Raw genomic sequence first — 21,604 nt, 5'->3', positions numbered from 1 at the left:
GGGCGGGGAAGGAGCCGCCGCCCCGCAAATCACGGAGCGCGGCGCCGCGTGACGGATGAGGAAGCGGCCGTTCCGCCCGCCCACCGGCGGCAAACGGCCAATGGGCGGAGGAGCTCCGCTGACGGGCGGCGGACGGGGCCAATAGCGCGCCGGGGCGGGGTGAGGTGAGGACGCGGCGCGCGCGGGGTCGCTGTGGGCGCTGAGGGCGCTGAGGGGGCGGCGGGCAGCGCGCGCTAGTGCCGTGAGGGCGGGCAGGGCCGGCTCCCGGTGTGCCCCTGTGCCCTCCCGGGGCCCGCTGCCCGCTCCCGGTGTGCCCCTGTGCCCTCCCGCTGCCCGCTCCCGGTGTGTCCCTGTGCCCGCTCCGCTCCCGCCCGGGCCGCGGTGCCCTCGGGTCCCTCAGCCCCTCACGGCGCTGCCCGCGGAGGGCGTGCGGCTCTGTGGGGTTCGGGGCCTGTTTTTCCAGTCTCTGAGGAGCCGAGAGCGGCAGTGCGGGGCTGGCAGCGGGCTGTGGCAGCAGCGTGTCACGCCGCGCGTGAGCTGCCCTTGGCAGGAGAGGGACATAAAGCGCTAGTGAGAGGCTGTGGGTGCTCCCAGCAGCACCGCCGCCCCAGGCAGTCCCTGCGAGGCTCCCTGCAGCGTGCTCAGGGGCTCGCCGCGAGGTACGTGTTAACCAGCACCCAAACATTCTTTGGTGCTCGCTTTGGTTCCCTCACGCTATGAGTCTGCACGCTTGGGACTGCAGTGCCTTTGGGTAAGGCATCAGTGTTCCCTCAGACACAGGGGTGGGCTAAAACTCAACAGTTCTAACACCTTTCCTTTTCTCGTGTGAGTATTAATCATATCTGATTAATAGTTTTACCTCAGGAAAACTCCCAGGTTGCTGGAGCCTTTCCCACGGTGGCAGAGTTAAATTACCTGAGGGTGATGAGGAGGTTCCTTCAGGTACTGAAGGAGCAGTGCGGGGCTGGCAGGGGCTGCTCCTCGCTGGCCCTGGCTCCGGTGTGGGGCCCAGCAGAGCCGTGGCAGGACAGCTGCAGGCTGAGGTGCTCCCAGCACATCCCTGCAGGTGCACTCCTGCCAAACGTCCTTTCTGTTCCTCTCTGAAAACTGGGCAGCATCGGGCTCCTCTGCAGGGGGAGGACGAGACAGCGTGAATGGGACAGCCTGCTGTGATTCCCAGAACCTCAGCGCAAAATCTGTGCAGGAATGGGTTTGGTACTTTGGGGATACTTTATAACAATGGGGTTTGGGTGATTTTTGCCCGCTCTTTGAGAATGTAATCAAGAAAATCTTTGCAAGTAATCAAGAAAATCTTGCAGGACTGAAGATGGGTTCCTTTGTTAAAGCTGTCCCTGTTGCTTTAACAACAGGGATATATATCACTGTATATCCCTGGAAATACGGTTACTAATAGTCCAGTCTGGAATTAATCAGAGTTTTACTGTCATGTCACCATTTGAAAAACAGAGACCACACTTTAAAAAAAAAAAAAAAGAAAAAAAAAGGCAAATTTTGGTTTAGAGCCATTTTATATTACCTATTGGAAGAAGAGACAGAATACTTACTCAGAACTCGCGTTTGTAGCTGTCTGGTTGAGGTTTCTGTTGGAGCTGATAACGAGCTGGGTCTGAATACAGCACACCCCAAGGGTTCTCCTGGTTTCTGCTCCCCTTGGCCCTGGGGAGGTGTGTGGGGGAGAAGGAAGGGAGCTGGTACAGAAGGACATAGGGCTGTGTTGGCAGGACTAGAAGGCTTTTAAAACTCTCCCACACATTTTCATTATGGACTTTTCTTTTTCTCTTCTGCAAAACCTTTTCGGGTAGTACAAGGGAGCAGTGGCCCAACAACGTGTATGGGAAGCTGGGTTCTCGGTGTATTTGCAGAGCAGTGTCTCAGTGCCATGATTCAAGTCTAAGCACACAGTGTCACCTTAGCTGCTTGTTCACTTAGCTACTTTACTGGGTAAATAGGTGTCTTGCCTTAGAAGTACCCTGAAAGTGTTGTTAGATGCTATCATGTCAGTGGATTCTCAGCAGCAGGAGAAGTGCAGGGTTTGCAGTCCTGGCACTGGCACGTGTTTCCTGACAGTCCTTGACCAGACCACTCCAAATCTCACTCCCCAGCTTCCATCTGTAAAGTGTTCATGAAATCTGGGACCCACTCTGTTGATTTCAGGTGCACTGAGCGCTGCAGCCACGCTGTTCTGTTTGCCCTTGGAAGCTGCAGCAGCCCTGCTCAGTGCGGGGAAGCCTGGGGAGGGATGCACTCACTTATCTTGGTGCCCAGATGGGGTTCTGTCAGGTGCCAGCGTTGGGTGGCCCACCCTAACCAGTGTATCTGCCTTGCACACTGGGTTCTTAAACACTCTACTGGTGTCCCTGGCCTCTGTCCCACTGTGAAACTTCAGAGCTCTCAGTTCAACTGCTTTTAGGCTGTTCGTGCTGTGAAAGTGAAGGAGGACAAGATCTGGGGTTGATTCATGTGTAAGGAAAAACAGAAGGGTAGTAAGGAAAAGATGAAACTTGCAAAATGCTCACGTAAAGACCCTTTGTTTCCTTGGCAGAGGTCTGTTACTGCATGTACCAGTCAATTCTGTGCATCAGAAACACAGGGCTCACACTTGTTCATTTCTGAAAGTCCACAGCTTCAAGTTTAGTCTTTTCTGACTCTTGAGAGATTTGTTTTCCTCTCGGATTTGACACTTGGTTTGCAGGGGTACAGTCTCTTTGACAGTGCTCTGCATACACGCAAGGGATGGCAGACACTTTGTAATCAGCTAGCCCTGTTTCTTTAATGCTCCTCAGCAGGGTTTAAACCTTCAAATTCTACACAAAAGATTGTATCATCTTGAACAATATAAAATGTAATTGTCCAGTTCCAGACATAACTTGTCAGCATTTTTTTCTTGTCCCACATGAGCTAGCTTTGAAAACAGGACTTGAAATGTTAGAATAAGGCTTTCGATCATGTGTTGTGTATGAATGTCCTTCAGCATTTAGGCATGTAGGGTTTTGTGAACCTTTAATGCAGAAAAAAATAACATTAAGTGGAACAAAGCATAATAAAATGCACAGATTTGTCTCTGATCCACAAAAGGGGTGCTCTGAGCTGCACTATTGATAATTTATCATGTGGGTGTTTGACAAGCCCACACATACCCTGATATAACACTCTGCAGATACAGTCCTCAGTGTTCTGCAACACCCTGGAAATATTTAATTCATAAATCCTGATGCTGGAGCCCTTAAGGTGTCAGAAACATGGTGCTCATGCCTGTGAATCTGAGCAGGTTTGGTTAGTCAGATAAATACCACGCTCCAAATAAAGCGTGATCCTAACGTGCAACAGAATAAGCATATACACGAAATACCAAGGGATTAAAATTGCTGTTCGAGTGTGTTAGCCCTTTTCTTACAAGGAATAATTTTCCAGAGTTTTTGTCTTTAAAACCTTTTCTCCATGAAACTGGAAAAGAATAAATTCCTCCATTAACAAAATTCAGAGAGGAGCAGGGAAAGGAATATTTTGTTTTAGTTATGTATAAAGGTTTCTGTCTTAGCTTTTGAAGGGATGGCAATATTCCTTCATCTAGGAGGAGGGCAGGGTCTGCTTGTGTTGTGGAATGAGGGACAAATCCCTGCCCTGCTCAGGGCAACACTTTAATAAGATAGAGGGAAAAGATTCGAGTAATCCAGCCGAGCAGGTGACCTGTGCTGAGGCTGTCAGTCAGGCCAACAGGCAGAGCTTCTAACCTGAAGTGTTTTCTTGGGAGATTTCTGAAGGACTTGCTGAGTTCTTTCCTGACTGCAGCATTTAAGCATGAACTTGGCTTCAAGTGGGAATGCTCAGGGGCTTACAGTTGGTTTGTAATAATTAGTCATTTATGAACTTAAGCCTGATTGTTTAGTCCCTTCCTAAACACCAGTTGCAGGAGGCAGAGGGGACATCTTTATCCCCTGCTGCTTTCTGGAGAAAGTGTCAGTTCTGCGGTTCTCTCTGTTCTATTTTTCTTTGCACCAGAAATGACCCTGCTGCTCTTTGTCGACAGTGTTTCCTTTTATCCCTCTCCTGGCAGCTGCTCTTGCTCCATTCTGATGTTGGAACAGCAAATGAATTCCCTCTGAAGCAAATGTCAAGCCAGTAAAGATGTTGAAGCAGCAAGAAAATCGTCTCTGTCTCTGAAGACGGAATTGGAGACCTTTGTGAATGAGATGTTCTTAAAATAACTCCACAGTGTGCTATCTTCCCTAGAAGGTGCAGAATTGAAAGCATCACCACAAGGCACTTGTCCTTGTGTGAGCAGCATCCCTAAATGATGGGTTTTGGAGAGGGGAGAGAAGCAGGCTACTTCCTCTTCCTCCTCTCCAGGCAAAAAGTTCTGTTTTTTTGACATAATAATATCTCTTTAAGGGCTTTCTTTATCAGATCAATTCCTTTCCTACCAGGAGAACTAAAGCTTTTCAGCTGTCTGTCCAATTTATCCTTCTGGACTAAATTTCTCATCTTGAGATAACCAGCAGCAACTCTCCCCTCAGGAGATTTGTATCAGTTAGTTCTGCATCACTAATTCCTGTGGTAGTGGGGGACCAGTGGGTTGTAAAAAGCTGCTGTGTAAACAGTTGTGGCTGTTGGGGGTTTGTCTTTACTTTTTTTTGTTTAGAGGTCTGGGTGCCATCTCTGGAGCTCGTGCTTGCCCTGTCCTTGCCTGCGAGGCCGGGCACTGCTGCTCTGCAGAGGGTGTGCAGGGCTGTCCTGGTGAGCTCGGGGCTGTGAGCTGTGCGTGCTGTCTGGCTGCAGAGTGCCCCGTGGCCACCCCCGGTGTCACCAGCCCTCCCATGGCTGCCCAGGTGGCACGTGGGAGTCACTGCCCTGCTGGTAAAGGATGGCAGATGCGGTCTGGCAGGAAAGCAGGTTAGTCTGCAGCTGGAATGCAGGCCAGGCTTCCCCTAATCCCTCCCTTAGCCACAGAAAGGTGGCTTTAATCTATTTGTTCTGCATTCGGTTGTTTTTTCAGCACTGATCTATCTGCAAATGCCATTGCACTGTTAGTCTGTTTCTATCCGTTCCCATTAGCAGATGTGTCGGGACATGAGGCTGTTTTCAGTCACTCAAGTCTAATCCCAGCAGTGCTGTAGGATCTTGGGAATTGCTCTGCATTTATACAGAAGTAAATGATGTATAACGTGTCATTTTTAAGAACCTGCTACCAGCAATTTTAGGATTTTGTTAGACAGCTGATTTTCTTTTTGCTGATGTTTTAGACAAAACTAACTTGATAGGATTATTAGAAGAGGAAAATTAAAAGGACAGAATCATCCAGGAAGCTCATTAAAATGGAAACCCTAAAAAAACTGGGTAATTGGGCATTGATTCTGTCCCCCCTTCACTTTATGAGTAGTATTGTATTAAAATGAAGGATGATGCTTCAACATCTGTTACTGCTGAAACAAAATTATTTGCTTGTTTTTTCCTCTCTACATTCTTCCAGCATCTGTAGATCTATTGTGTGTATTTTTTTATCCCATCTAACACAGCTCCTTCCCAGGGAAAAGGCATCAAAGGCAATGGGATCCTCCTTTGGTTTGGAGGGGGGTTCTGCATTGCCGCTCTCTTGCATTAGCTCCTGGGTGACTGGCTGGGAAATGAATCGTGTGAGCGAGCAGCCAGGGCTGCGCAGGAAGCCCAGGCACAGGTTTGGTGCTCTGAGATGTGTTTATGTGGAACAAAGAAGTTCACAGGCTGTCAGCTGTCTGGCTCCTGAAATATCAGTGTCACATTATGTGATTAAACCTATGCAAATAATTGTCTTTATTTTCTCTTCTCAGAATATTTGCAGGGAAATCACATTTTTTAAAAAGTATTTCACTCTGAAGATGCTTGATAATTGTGCTGGGATTTAGATTTTTTTTTCTTTATAGACTGATTCAATAAATTGATTCTAAATCTAGCTTGCTGAATGTTTGCTATTTTCAATCACTCTGGCTGTGATTATTGTGACAGTAAGCAATATACTTTCTCTAGGTTAAGTTTTGGATATTTGCTAAAATATACATAGTTGCATGTGCCAGTCTTAAAATTCAGTTTATTTACAAGTGTGACGTTTTTCTTTCTCTTCAGTATATGTACTATGAAAATACAATTGCATAAAGGTTCATAGCAAGAAAATAGAAAAAGCTGGGCAATAGATCTGAAATAATATTAGGAAGCATTTTCTGATCTCTAATCATTATGATGTTGTGTCTTCCAGACTTGAAAGTAAGCATGGGAAATTTAAGCATGGTAAAGCACATGATTAAATCCATTCCTATCCAGCAAAATTCTTCAACTTGATTTGAAGCATGTGTATTAGTTATACTAATAACTCATAACTATTCCTTAAACCCAGCCAGTGTCAGACTGACTAAATATTAGAATTGCGAGGTAAATACTGCAGTAAATAAGATAAATATGGGTGCTGGCTTTGCCATGAACTTGTCAATGGTTTTGACTTCTACAGTCATTTTTATGGCACTTGAAATCAGAAAAGAATGGGAATTTCAACTAATTTTTTAATATGCTGAAATGTATTAAGTTACACAAAAGAATCCATATTATAGTAATCCTGCATACATACAGGGAAAGAGTACCCAGCGTGCATGGCAGATGGTTTCAAAGGAAATCCTCGAGAGCTAGGATTAAAAAGCAATTTTCAGCAAGTTTAAAATGGGTCTCCATATTTGGGTCACAGATATTAACTCTTTCACTGCAAACAAACGCGGGAGCAGTCTGGTCAGATTGTTATGGAAATGTTTCTCCCAGTAGAAGCCGACCAGTTTGTGCTGGGGAGGAAAGGTGTGAGCAGGGCAGTTGATTCTGCTCCTGGTCCTGTTCTCACTCCAGTGGGAAGCAGAGTTGTGGCATACATTACAGGGATGTAATGCAATAAATGGGATTCATCACTCCATGAACAAACATTGGCAGCAGACCTCTGAAAAATAATGTGTGTGTGTGTGTGGCTTTGATCTGTGCCCACTGAAACAAATTTCCATAAACACAAATGGATAAATAAGTTTTAGTGTGCTAGAAACAGCAGATTTATACCTGCTTACCTTCAGTAAATTATTACCAATCACTTTAATCAAGTGTAAAGACTTTACAGGTAGCATTTCTGTATTCCTTTTGGATATGACGAGCATGTATGATACGGGATAAGTAAGAAATTGAACAGCAATATTGTTGCTGCATCATAGATGTGAATGAAGATGGGTTCCCAAGTTTTGCTTGGAAATATGTCTGTGCATGGAAAGTAAGCCTGTTTTTCTGAAATACGTTTTAGGGGCACACTAGAATTTTTATTATCTGTTTTTAAAGGTTGTATAAAATCAACAGTATCATGCAGCCATTGTTCAAGGCTGCAGCTGTTGGAAGGTGGCATACAAACGTGCAGAAATCTTGTCACCAATCTGAAGCACAGAAGGGATTGAGTGCAGGTCAGCTTTGCACTGGAGGATCACAAGAAGGCACTGGGCTTTTAGTAGATAAAAATAGGGCAGCAAGTTGGAGATTATTGGCTTTAACTAACTTATACCAGTTAGTAACCGTGTCAGGGGTGTAGTTCACATTTACATCAGTGCTCTTTACACACTTTGGCAGCACAAAGGAACCTCAAGTTTGACATGAACTTTCCTTTAAGACACTAAGTGGAAATTCAAGTTAGACCTTAAGCACTGTTTGTCACTGAACAATGAAACAGAGCAACTGATCCTGTTTTATTGTGTTCCCAAAGCTCAGCTGGGTGTATTTGGAGTAGGTTTGGAAAGCTTTCTGGGCCCAGGTGCTTGATGCAGTTTCTTGTGTGCTGTCTGTTATTGCCTGGATCCAAACCAGTTATTTGTATGGAGAATGCTGTAAAGTAACTATTATGTCATTGTACAGAGTTCTGAGTGTGAGAAACTGTGGCTCTTTAAAGGAGGTAAATGCTTTCTTACCTCCAGCAACTCTTATCAGAAAAAACTGAAGGGTCAGTTCTCCTCAGTCAGAATTTCTCTCTACTTAAATCTTTTTGTAGGGTATATTTTTTAAAGCTTTTCAGAGCAGATGACTGAAAGCAACCACCTGTTCATGTTAAAGCCATACATTCATGTCTGATGTGACTGGTCAGACGAAAATGAAAGCTCCCATAGGGATAAATTGAGCTGTGGATGGGCTTCTCAGCACTTCTTTATTAATGGCACTTCAAGTAGCGAGTTGAGGAGAAACAGATAATGAAAATTGATTCTTCTCTGCAGGTCTCTGGCTTACTTTTGGACTTGGACAGGCCTAATCTGTGAAGATAATTAAAGTTCCTCTACTGTGGATGCTGTAAGTGAATTTTTTGTTGTGTGTCTTGTATCTGGTTGAGAATATGCACCCGTATCAGCATCAACCAAAATATCATGTAGAGAAGCTAGAGGGCTGAAAAAACTGGTGGATGAAGAATGTTCCCATTGGCAGTGACACGGGGTGGTGGCCCTGGCTGTCAGTCAGCATGGCAGCTGAGTTCCAGGTGCCATGATAACATAGTGGGATGTTTCCAATACCTTTTACTATTCAGTAGACTTCTCCCAGAAGAGGCCTGCCCACTTTAGAACCTGAGCCTGTGGCAGCAGAGTCTTTGGAGCATCTGGGACAATGCGCTCCCTAGAGCAGGGAATGGGCTGTAGCTGGCACTGCAGGGAGGCAGAGGGTGGCTAGGAGACTGGGAACAGAATGCCATGGCTTTGACCTTGTTGCAGCATCCCTTTGGCATCCATAGGACACGGTTGTCTGTGGGTTAATTGTCACAAGTGGGGGGAATGACACATTTCTAATTTCTGCGAGGGTGTCTTTAAAACATCTGATGTTCTTACACCAATGAAAGCATGCAAAGAGCTCTTCAGATCCCCATTTTCTCCCCAAAGCTGTGGGAACAATTTTCTGGCTTGTAGAACAAAGAAGTTGGAGCAGATGCCATAGCCAACATCTGCACCTGGCTCACGGAGGAGGCGAATGTTTGGCATAGAAGCTGAGCTCCCTTCTGCCAAGAGAGCCGCGCCGATGCAGTTGTTCAGGGATGAAGACGGCAAAATGTCTTTTCCTTATTGACTCACCAAAGCAATTTTATTGATCTGTCAGAGTAAAAAAATTCTTGGGAAGAAAAATGTCTTTACTTTTAAATATCAGAGTTTAGTCAATGGTTAATCAAATGCTGTCTAACCAACCCTGTTAAGATTTTGGTGGTGTATCACTTCAGTTCCGATGGCAGACACATCACATATGGGTTGCCATTTTGATGGCTTTGAATGGTAATCTGACCCATAAAAACTGAAGCATAATATGCAAACTGATTTTTTTCTGGCCTGCCCTGTTCTTGGTGCCATCTGTGTTAGGATGGAAACGAGCCTGCTCGAAACGTGGGCTGCCGGTTTTGAGCTGATCACAGATGGGTTTGAAAGAATAGCCTTGTGTGCACAAGGAGAGGGAAGATGCTCCTGAGCAGGAAGTTTCACTTGAAGCCATATTATGTCTGCTAAATCCTGTGGCCTGTGGAACAGCTACCAAACCTTTCCCTGAATTCTTCATATGGATTAAGTAAACTAAATTTACCTTCTAAATATCAAGAAAACCCCCACAACTTCTAAATATTGCTCTTCTTCCACTACTGTGTTCTACTGCTGTCATCAATAATGGAGCAGAGTACAGAAAGCTGACATTACCTGACCCTGTCAGGTATTTGCTATGCATCTGTTCAGCAAAACTAGGCACACTAAATTATTTCATGAGTTTTGTAGATTAATTTTAATCTGTAGTGTGAATCCTGTTGACCTTACAGGACTCAGGCTGCTGTTTCTGGATTTCTGTCTTTGACAATTATTAAAAGTCTGTGTTGTAAGTGAAGGTGAGTCCTGTCCTCTGCTGTTGCATCTCAGATCAAAACTTCAGATATTTAAGTGCCTAATTCTCACTGTGGTCAATGAGATCTTGGTTTTCTTCTCATGTTTAGAGCCTGTGCTCTAAAGTTAGAGACTGACTGGCCTTGTCTTACATGGAACCACAAGTGTCCTGGTACTATTTATAATCCCAAGAAACACAGGAAATAATTTTCACAGGTTAGGAGTATAGTGTACAGAACTCTGATTTGTTTTTTTACTCTCTTTAAATCAATGACACTGTTTGAGTGACCATTTCTTTGTCAGAAAGAAGCCTGTAGAAGGTGGCACTCATTGATGAGTTTCATGGTCGTGACACACTTGAACATCCCTCTCAAGACATCTTGAAGCCTTTTATTTCCAGGCTAAATAAACACCAATTTCAGCAATGTCTCATCTACTCCCTTTAATTACTGCTGCTGAGAGAAAGTTTCTGCCAATGCAAATGTGCTATTTTGTCATGTCACATCAAATTGCATCAGCCTTATATTTAGGAACAAAAAGAGGGGGAGGCTGAGACAGGATGTGGCTACAAATGGAACCAAAGGGTTTTCTTAAATACAGGCTGAAAATAGACAATCGAGGCAGTGATGCTTTTTCAAGCAAAAGTCCATGAAAGGGAAAATGAAGGCAGTGACGGCAGAGCCGGGCTGGGGTGGGCAGAGGGAGTTCTGGGGGAGGCAGGGTGCTGGCAGGGAGGGATGCTGAGCTCCTCACTTGCACACACACCCTCGTGTGTCAGCTGGGCACGGGGTGCTTTGGGCTGTGCAAGCCCACAGCTCGAGCCTGTGTGCTGGCTGGAGGAGGAGCTGTGCTTCCCTGCAGCCTGTGCCTGCCCTTTCCCGAGGGTGTCTCCCCATGCAGCAGTAGCTCAGCTCTCCAAACGAAAGACTGTAGGAAAGAGGCATAGACAGAATTTGAGTGGCTGTCCAGATAAGTGTCGGAGCCTTTGAAAAATCCCTCACACCACTTGAAAATGTAGTGTCTCTGCAGAAATAATATTTTTTAAAATTTGTTCTTTAGAAAACATTAGCATCTTCCTCATGGAAAACGCTTTTTGCCCCCTCAGTATTGGGCACAAAAGGATCTGTTGAAATCAAATGCATAAATTATGGATGTAATGGAGCTTGCTTTGAACTGATGAGTCTGATCAGAGCCTGGTGGCAATTAAATCGAGTTCTGAAAGATCAGCTGTGTTTGAGAACCAGCAGAACTCAGGGAGGAAGTGATCTGGGGGTGTGTGAGCAGCACCTACTTAGCAAATTGGAAAAATATTATTCATTTCTTACATCTAAGCACTTGGAATCTCTCCTCAGAAGCAATTGGTGATGATAGAGGTAATATTTTTATTCTTGTCACCAAGGATAATAAAAATGCGGAAGCTTGTGTATTTACAGCATGGTGACAGGGGTGAGTCAAGCAGCATTTCAGGCTGAAGCCAGAGAGCAAAGGCAGCCGGTCTCCATGGCTGGGTGTCACTGGTCCTGCAGGACTGTGAAACGTTAAACAGAATGGTTGTTAAATTCCTCACAAGAGGCAGGTCCGTAGCGCTAACTCCATGCACACAGTGCCTCTGGAGGGGAAGAGGGCAAGGGAAGGGAAGTTTACCTGGGGCTTTGCAGCTGCACAGGGCAGGGACAGCCGTGGGCTCTGTCCTGCCCGGGTGCTGTGCCCTGCTGGGCTGGGGTGCTGTGCCCTGCTGGCCCCCGGTGCTGTGCCCTTTTCGGCTGGGGTGCTGTGCCCTGCTGGGCCCCAGTGCTGTGCCCTGCTGGGCTGGGGTGCTGTGCCCTGCTGGGCCCGGGTGCTGTGCCCTGCTGGCCCCCGGTGCTGTGCCCTGCTGGGCCCGGGTGCTGTGCCCTGCTGGCCCCCGGTGCTGTGCCCTGCTGGGCCCGGGTGCTGTGCCCTGCTGGCCCCCGGTGCTGTGCCCTGCTGGGCCCGGGTGCTGTGCCCTGCTGGCCCCCGGTGCTGTGCCCTGCTGGGCCCGGGTGCTGTGCCCTGCTGGCCCCCGGTGCTGTGCCCTGCTGGGCCCGGGTGCTGTGCCCTGCTGGCCCCCGGTGCTGTGCCCTGCTGGGCCCGGGTGCTGTGCCCTGCTGGCCCCCGGTGCTGTGCCCTGCTGGGCCCGGGTGCTGTGCCCTGCTGGCCCCCGGTGCTGTGCCCTGCTGGGCCCGGGTGCTGTGCCCTGCTGGCCCCGGTGCTGAAGGCCTTGTCTGACCCTGCAGCTGTCCAGGGCTGCTTCCTGCAGGGGGGCAGCAGGGCACGGCCTGAGACATCCTGGTGCTGCTTGCAGCATTAATTTGCATAGAATTCCTTGGATTTCATTGTCATTTAGCCCACTTCCCAAGACTTAGCCACATCTGATTTTTGCTTCCACTGACATTTTCTTTTCTTTTTAAACACATAAGCATTAAAAAACCCTCAGTAAAAATGTGTGTATTTTCACAGCAAGGAAGGCATTTCTGTAATACTCTTTCAAAGCAAATCACAGAAATATTAAATGGGGGAGGAAAAAGATAGATGTTTGGTTTTTATAGTTGGGGTTTGTTTGTTTTGAACTGAATAAGTCTGAAAATACTAGATAAAAACTGCAGATCAAATGAAAAGACTCCATAAGCAGCATCCTCCAGATTGTTCCTCAAAAAAAATCCACCCAACTGACAACAGTACAACAGAACAGTGTTCTTAATTAACATCTTCAGTTAAAGGAGAAGCATTGTGGCTCTCTTAAATGTATTATTAAATCTTCATTGTTTAGGTAATTGGATGGGGACAGACGCTTGTGCTGAGTGCTATGTCAAATTCGTCAGGGCCTGCTGTAATTCTAGTGCACTTGCTGGATTTCACAGCTATTTGTCTGGGCACAGGGGTAATTTGGAGGGTTGAGTGAAGCCAGATGACTGTAATAACTCATTTTGTGTCTTTGGCTCAGTTTGGGGGGAAAAAAAGATGCTATTTATAGGGTATTTTGTATTGTTAAGACTACTGTTCTTCCTGTCTCTCAAAGTTTCTCTGGGTCGCTGTCTCTGCTTCATCACCGATAATTATATCAAATTAATTCAGCATAATTGAGTTAATTATTAGCACTGGAGGTTACCACCAGGACTTCAACTGAACCAAAGCTTTTATCCCCCTTCTCCTGAGGTTTCACCACTTGTAAACAAACCAGAATCATGGGTGAAACCTAAGGCAGCTCCATTTCCATCAAATGCTTTTGCCACTCAGAATTGTCCTGCCATGCTCATTGGCTCAGATGAGTATTGATAAATGCAAAGGAAAAGAGTTCTCTCTCACCCCCCTTCATCTCTGCCAGAGCTCTAAATGAGTGTAGTTACTCAATAGAGTTGTGTGTTGTGTGTCATCAGTCACGAGTGAGCCCTGGACCACCGAGAGCAGATGTCCTGCGGGGTTCCCTTCTCACTGCCCTCACCTTCCTTTTCCTTGGATTCCCTTTGAGCTGCACTAGGCCTTGGAGACTGACAGTGAAGTTTTGGGGAAAACTTGAGCTGTGGCTTTAAGGGCTCAGAAGTGTCCCAAAGACATGGCAGAATCTGCCCCTGATTAGCTGTTGGTATGGAAACAATCCCTGATTAGTGAGCTGGGCCAATCCCCCTAAGAGGCTAAAGGCCCCAGACTTACACATCCTGTAATGCTGCTGCCTATAAACACTGCTCCCAGGAACGTGGGTTGTGCTCAGGATGTGGTGGGTCAAATTCATCCGTGGTTTAATTCCACCACAGACAGGGTTTATGCCAGGAAAGGGGTTGGCTCGGATTATTACTGTGATTGAGAGTGAAGGATTGGCAGATGCTAGATTCCAGCAGGTGTGGATTTGGAATAATAGACATTGAGTTGTTCCTGACACTGCTGTGAAGGATAATGTGAGTTGGGAAGGGCACTCCAGGATGAGGTGTAGATCCCAGGGCAGGACACAAGCCCCATCATCACCATGCCGGGATTACGTGCACAGCCAGGGCTGGAAGGGATGTGCTGGGGCAGCAGGAAAAGGAGGTCACACTGCACTGGGTTTATTCCTGTAGGCTGGGTGGGGTGTTTGCACTAAAGGAAGGCTCAAAGGAGTATGTTAGGTATTTTTGGTTTAAAAAACCAAATGTTCTTAAATCAATAGTGTGAATCACAGTGACTTCTTTTGCTGTTTGAAATTCTGACTCTCCACCTTTACGAGTTTGTCAACTCTTGTACTTTCCTAAGAGGAGCTCTTTCTGCACTGACTGCTCCTTGTTTTACTGTCTTGACTTTTTCTTGAAAAAATCATAAAGTTGAATTACATGAGCAAAGTAAACATATGTTAAAAAATAATGGTAAAATAAACTTTAACCAATTTCAGTCCTTCCTGAACAGTGAGAAACCACTACAAAACCTTATGTAAGCCTTACTATTTTTCCCATGCTTGTCTGAGCCATAGTCCATAGAGTTAATGTGGTCATTAATCAGACTGCATGGTTTTGCCCTTCAAAGGCACTTCCATGCCAGCTGGGTATCTGTCTGTCAAGAACAGTTGTGGCAGCTTATTTGGTGCCCATTTGGATGTTTCAGAAGGTGATACAGCCTCGGCCAGAAAGCTGGTGCACTAACTGACATGAAGTAGTTGGGAAAATCACAATTGCTGAACTGGAACTAAGCATTGGATCATTTAAAAATACAATATTTACAAGAAAGGAATGATCAGGCAGTTTTGGCTTAAAGTTGATAACTCAATTCCTATTCAGGCATGATCCCAAAGGTAAATACGTACAGATTTGGCCACTGTGGACAAGATTAATTTTAACAGCAGTTGTACTGAGCAATTCAGAGCTGAGAAGAAAAAGTTCTTTTGAGACTGTGCTTTTGAGAATTTCCTTTAAGCTGAGATAATGATTTTTAGGAGAAAAAATTGGAGAAGTTTAAATTGCACCTAAACCAGGAAGGTTCCTGTCCTCACTAGTGAGTATGCACCAAAGAATGTTACTCTAATTAGTCTGATCATGCTTATTAATTATACAGAACAAGGTAATCTGGCCTCAGCATGGGCAGCATGTTTCCTCATTGGTGTAGGATTGCAAAAGCCTGAGTGTTTTATTTGCAGTATTGCATGTCTGTGCTGTGTGATACCAAACCAGGCTGTAAGGTAAGACATCTGCCCCGTGGCTTTGGTTAATTTATACAAGTAGTCATTATGCCCAGCTCTAGCACTCTTGGTCATTCTCCAGTTTTATAAATTACAATTCCATATTTTGTATTTATATTTATAATTTATTAGATTTTATATTTCTAAAGTGGTGACATTGTTGAATATCATTAGGCCTGATCCTGATGCTGTAGGACTGCATGGAGGGTGTCCAAGCAGAGGTGATTCCTTGTCAACAAAGAGATCTTCAGGATCTGTCATTTGCCAGTTCTTAACCTTTCATGTGCTCTACAAATATCGTGTGAAGCAAACTTTACACCGCAGGGCTGTGCCCCCCGAATTGTTCTGCAGAGCCACCTGACATTGCTTCTGCCTCGTGCATCAATCGCAGCATAAAGGGGAGAGGAGCAGAAATAGAAGAGAGCAGGCCTGGCTGCCATCCCTGCCGCAAGGGGACTTTGCAGCCCGTGTTTGGAGAGGACAAAACCCCGACAGTGCCGGCCCGGCCGGTCAGAAGCGATCGCATCAAATCGCGGTGGGAGCCAGCGCCGTGCGGCTGCTGGGGCTGACGGCACCATTGTCCGTGCTCACCCACGCTCAGGGCTGGGCTCTCAGTGCCGCCAGCAGGCAGGACAGACAGACGGACAGACAGACAGACAGCTGCCATCCCTGCCGCAAGGGGACTTTGCAGCCCGTGTTTGGAGAGGACAAAACCCCGACAGTGCCGGCCCGGCCGGTCAGAAGCGATCGGCACACACTGGCTGTGTGCCGCGGCACCAGAGCCCCTCTCGCTGCCCTGGGCGTGCCAGGCGCTGCCGTGGCCCGCTGGGGACTGAGGGCAGGTGTGGCAGTGTCACGAGCAGTGATGGAGCTGTGTCCCAGGGTGGGAGTCCTGCCCCTGCTGCAGCCACTCGGGGCTGGATCACAGCTCAGTCTGGGAAACCTGGAAGGGAGCATGGATGTGACCAAGGAGGAACCTTCTGGGTAGCAGCAGTGCACCTGGGTGCCCTCCTGGACTGATGGCACAACATGAACTGAGATGTTTTATAGTTAAAGAGGGTTCAAAAGGCTTCAAATTCCTTTGTTATTTTGGCATTCTTATTTTTCCTGAGATCATGAGGTTTGATAAGGATGGGGAATCATAAATTCCTGAGTTGAGACTTCTGAGGGTGTAATACTTCAAAGTGGTAAAACACATCTCTAGCCAGTATACTGGGGGAGAGGGCTGAGCAGGAAGGAGGAGCCACCCTGTAAACAGCAACAGCTCAGGTAACTCTGCAGTCCTTTAATTAACACTCCTAGTCTCTGGAGCCCAGCTTTGGTGGCTGCTTAACTACTTCGGAGGGATTGGGATCATGACTGTTGAACTGTGGGGATTTGCTTGAAAAACACAGTAGCAGAAAAAAAAAACCTGAGAGCAGTGGCATAGCATGAGCTTCATCAGGGTTCTGCTGTGCACGGGCTCGATTGCCAAACCTGCTAAGGCAGAGTGAAGATTAATTGGCTTTGGTCAGCCTTTGCTTCACTATCTGAATATCATTATCAGGAATGTAAATGATTATGCAATGCAGAGAAATGCCACAATAGTCTCAGTGTCTCCTTTTATACTTGTCTCTTTGTGAACGGGGCTTTATCTAAATGCAAATGTGATTTCAGCCTTCTGATTAGGACATTATACAGTCATCCATTCCAGAAAAGCACAATTAGCGGATTATTTTATTTCTGACTCAACAGTTCTTGGTGTAGATAGTTTGTTTGTTGTGCTGTGCACGATATTTAAGTTATCAGAGGGAGATTTACATTATTAGTCAGGATTATAGCCAGTTTTTGTGAAGTTGAGGGTTTTTGCGTGGCAGATAAAACTGGTAACATTTGTAGGATTCGAGAGGAGATGTTTTCCGAACAAAAGGCAACAGTGCAGATTCTTACTGTGCTTCATTGTCCTTTTTGTGCCAAGAAGGGGGCAAATCACAGCAGAGGCTGTGATTGCATTCCAGTGCATCAGGGTGTAGCATTACCTGTTGTCAGGTGTGCTTGTACAGGGCATCAGTATCTCAGAACTTAACAATGGGCAGGTCATGAGATTATTTCTTATTAAATAGCCACTTTACCAAAACAGCCATGAAGTTTCCCATGTGCTGTGGTAAATTTCCAGTGAAGTTTTCAGTGGATGAAGTTACATCCTAAGAAAAACATAGATCTTTGTGATAAACTTCCCTGTGAAGCTTGTCCACATCACAGCATTTGTAGCATTTTTGGAGCTATGAATCTGTCAGAACTCAAGTGGTTTGGTTTTTAAATTTGAATATGAGAGCCTCATAGGAGTTTAAGTTTGATAATAGGTGGGGTGAAAATTTCCATCTTCAAACCTTTTAGAAAGTCCAGTATTTATGAAAGGCAAAGGATGAAAAAAATTCATCCATGCAAATGTATTTATCACACAATTTGAATTCAACAGCTCATCATTTTCCTATGAAAAATTACTGCAGTGGAAAATTCCTAATTATCTATAGTGAACCATTTTCAATTCTATTGATCAGCTTCATCTTTCCATATCCATATGTTTCCATGACTGGTTCCTTCCTCTCTCCCAGAGCTGCTTTCTGTGTGCTGGAGCAAGCTGTCCTGGACAGTCCCAGCACATGAGGGATCTTTGCATTTGTGACAGGAAATCTATTGCACCACTTAGGTTTAATTAGAGCACAGTGACATATGATGAGTTTACACATCAAAGCCTAGAAACAACTTCACAAATTGGCTCTGGTCCCAAAGTGTATTTTGGGATCTGTATTGAATTTTGGGATGTTTCAGTGTATTAAGTGGGAATATGTGAAATGCAGGGTTGGGTTCTTAGGGTCAGTGGAATTATACAAATTCTTACCAGCCAAGAATATAGCCAAAAAAACTTGTGTGCAAAGTTAAATTTGGGTTCAGATCAATTTGAATCCAACTACAAGTTCCAGTTTTCTGTAGTGGATGATAAAAGCTTCTCTCTCTCATGGGGAGAAGGGCAGGGAGTAATTCAGTCTATGTGTTAGGAGTCACATTGTGGAGCTGCTTGTCTTTGTGCTGCTTGAAGGGGAATCAGGGATCTCTCAGCTGACTGTCGGGCATGTAATCACCTCCCCTACCTGAGTGCCAAAGTGAAATGAATCCAAACCAAAAATGCATGGAGTTGATGCCCAGCATAGGTTTCACTGCAAAGAGAAAAGGATATTTTACAGAAAAAAAACATTGGAAGAAAACAAGAGATGAATGTGTTGAAGCTTGGTGGTATTTGGATCCCATTATGATGAGCATTTATAGGTGCATGGAGAAGAGATTTTCCCCACTGTAACAAGATTTAGTCTGTGCAAATATACAGCCCAGACATGTAATAGTACATGTCGTGATGTACTCTGAAATACATTTGGCTAAAGGACTTAAATTACTTAAGAAAAAGGAAAAAAATATTTCAAGTAACGAGTAGGTATCACAATGGGTGCTAAAACAATGGCTTGCACCTACTTCATTATTCAGTTGTTTATTTATTATCTTCATCCTTAAGAGTAATGATGTAAAAAGTGCCTTTTTCCAAATGTTAATTTAGTTCTTTGCAGATGGCAACCATCTGTTAAATGACAAGGCATTTACAGTCTTTGATTAGCACTTTATAGGACTTGGATGGACTTACTGTTACGACATATAAATATAGTTATGGAAGTGAAACTTGGGAGATTTGTTCTTTTCCTGTTGCTGTTACCAATCCATGTAAGATTTCAAACGTAACAATGTTTCTGTCTCTCTTCTCCTGTATTTATCCATGTTGTTTCCAGCTGAAGCCTTGAAATTCTTGACAGAATGACAAAATAGGAAATACTGTTAAATTCCAGCACCATTTGTAGCCATTATGAGCGTCCTTATTCCAAAAAGACACCATGTGATGAACTCCTAGGGATGCTGGAGGAAAGCACTGGAAGTTTGAAGGGCTTTAAGGATGCTGGCTGTGGGCTGTGGCACAGGTCTGGGTACTCACCACAAGTCACCCTGGCAGTCTGCCTGTGAAACACTGGGGCTGTCCCCATCCCTGGAGTGAGCTGCTCACTCAGTGCTGTGCTCCCCTGAGCAGGACAGCAGGCCACCCCCGTCTGTCTGCCCAGAAACAGCAGGTTCTCACTGGGGTTTGTTCTGAGGTCTCCGCAGGTGCTGCTGCCCAGCCCGGTGTGCCGGCCCGTGCAGGCTGTGTGCTGTGGCTCGGCGCTGCCGTGGCTCGCTGTGCTGCGGGCCGCTGGCCGGGATGCCGCCGCTGCCCGGGGCCGAGCTGGTGCGCAGCTCGCTGCAGCTGTACCGGTACCTGCTGCGCTGCTGCCGCCGCCTGCCCGCGGGGCCCGTCCGGCAGCACTACCGGCACGCCATCCGCCAGGTGCGTGCCCTGCTCCCTGCAGCCCGACACCTTAGCGGGACCGCGGGGCTGCGTGCGGGTGGGTGCGGGACCGCTTCTTTTCCTTTGCTTTCAGTCTGAAACCTGTTCTTCTTGGCTTTCGTCTCTAATTTCTGTGTTAGTCAAGAGAGTGAACAGTCATTACTAACACCATAAACACATATTTTATGGTGAAACCTACTGGTTCCGTGTCAGTCATTTGTATATCCCCCCATTGGGGGAAATCTCATCTGGCTGTTCATATTCTATTCTTCATATGGAAGTAATTTCATGCCTTTGATCATACCCGTTGTCCTCTTTCTATTTTAACATACCTGACAATTTAAATTGTTTTGAATTGAAGTTCTCTGGGGTTTTGTTGTTTATGTATGAAAGGAGTAAGACACTTAACGTGAAATTCCATATGACCAGATTTGTTATGGAAAGAGGATGTTACTAGTTTTACCTTTTTAGACCATCAGTTTATTTGCAACAAATATTTTTCTGAGATCTAAATGCTGTCTTTATTTTGACAACCGTTGTGTTGTTGGAATGTTGCAGAGTTTCAAAGTCCATGCTGATGAAGACGATCCTGAGCGAATCCAGCAGATCATTAAGAGAGCCATTGAAGATGCTGACTGGGTGATGAATAAAGTAAGCGCCTCGGATTGTCTGCATTTTGGTTTCAGTTCAGAACAAAGAAGAAAACATTGGAAAGCAAGTTCTGAATGGTGTATAATGAAGTCAAAAGTTCAACTTTCTCTCTAAATATCTGTGATTTAATTTACTAAGTGACTGTTAAGTCCTTCTCTCTGCCAGTCCATGAAATCCAAATGAGAATTGTTACAGGAGTGAGCACAGATTAGTCCCAGATTATGATATTTTAGCAGCAGGTACAATCTAGTCAATAACTGTGCCTGATCTATTGTTTTATACTCCAAAGGGAAAGCCTCCCAAATTTCAATCTAACTTAAAGAAAATGGACACAAATTTATGTGGATCATGAAGAAGAGTTGTAAATTCTTATTGGTATTAACTTTTACTTAGTTATGTGCTCTTTTCCACAAAAAAAAATCTTTTTTTTTTTTTTCAGTATAAAAACCAGAAGTAGAAGAGGAAGGATGAAACCAAGGAGGACATTGGTAAAGATCCTTAGAGGACTTACAGTCAAGCCCAGTACTGTATTGGAATTATTGCCTGAAGTTTTGTCTTGGATAATATAAATACAATGATTTACATTTCACTGGGATGTCATGAAGCTAAATTAATATTTCTGAAGAAATTGAACTTTGTAAATTACTTTGTATAATCACAGACTTGTAAGTTAAAGCCCAAGCTTGCCTAACATTTGTGTAACTTATTCCATGATACTGTTGGGCCTGGATCACCCCTAGCAGTGCGTGGTAACGCTTGTTGTGTGGGGACAAGGTTCCCCTGCATCAGTCCCCGTGCGTTTGGGGACTGGGTTCATCCTCTGTGTGTGTGACACTGGCACTCTGCTGGGACGGTGGCTGCTGTCAGAGTGCTGCTGAGCCGGGTCTGTGCCCCGTGCGATGCTCTGCAGCGCCGAGGCTTCACTGCAGCACTCAATGAATGTCCTTTGGGCAGGGAGTCCGTGTCCCTGTGGCGCAGCCCTTCCCGCCCGTGCCAGGCCGGGTTTCCCGAGGGATCTCAGCCGTGCCCGCGCTGTGCCCGGGCCGGGTTTCCCGAGGGATCCCAGCCGTGCCCGGGCTGTGTTTCCCGAGGGATCCCAGCCATGCCCGGGCCGGGTTTCCCGAGGGATCCCAGCCGTGCCCGGGCCGGGTTTCCCGAGGGATCCCAGCCGTGCCCGGGCCGGGTTTCCCGGGGGATCCCAGCCGTGCCCGGGCCGGGTTTCCCGAGGGATCCCAGCCGTGCCCGGGCCGGGTTTCCCGGGGGATCCCAGCCGTGCCCGGGCCGGGTTTCCCGGGGGATCCCAGCCGTGCCCGCTGCAGTTGCCGCGGGCCGCCCGCAGGTGGCGGTGCCGCTGTGCCGAGGGCAGGGCACCAAGGGCCGGGGCCGGGCTCGCCGTGGGCCAGCGGAGTTTGGCAGCGCCGCGCCAGAAATGGGGCTGCCGCTGAAGCCCAAAGTGCTGTATCAAAAACACCCCTTTCCTCTGCTAACCCTCCTGCAATTCCT

At 46.2% G+C, this 21,604-nt stretch overlaps 1 protein-coding gene across 4 annotated transcripts; it reads left to right on the top strand.

The window, feature by feature from the left end:
• Positions 1–30: 30 nt before the first annotated feature.
• On the top strand, positions 31–20,792 carry LYRM9 (LYR motif containing 9). 4 transcript variants are annotated; one of them, XM_039720856.1, is made up of 5 exons: positions 31–164; positions 8,268–8,340; positions 19,231–19,450; positions 20,009–20,101; positions 20,541–20,792. In XM_039720856.1, exons 2-5 carry the CDS (start codon positions 8,336–8,338, stop codon positions 20,556–20,558), a joined length of 336 nt encoding a protein of 111 aa, XP_039576790.1. In that variant the 5' UTR covers positions 31–164; positions 8,268–8,335; the 3' UTR covers positions 20,559–20,792. The 4 variants fall into 4 exon arrangements, with proteins under 4 accessions (XP_039576790.1, XP_039576792.1, XP_039576793.1 ...); XM_039720858.1 differs by having other exon boundaries at positions 19,221–19,450; XM_039720859.1 differs by lacking the exon at positions 31–164 and adding an exon at positions 201–659 and having other exon boundaries at positions 19,221–19,450.
• Positions 20,793–21,604: the final 812 nt, after the last annotated feature.

Source organism: Passer montanus, unplaced genomic scaffold, assembly GCF_014805655.1.
Source record: "Passer montanus isolate IOZ18808 unplaced genomic scaffold, ASM1480565v1 scaffold44, whole genome shotgun sequence".
Classification (NCBI taxonomy): domain Eukaryota; kingdom Metazoa; phylum Chordata; class Aves; order Passeriformes; family Passeridae; genus Passer; species Passer montanus.
This window is presented reverse-complemented; position numbering and strand designations above follow the sequence as displayed.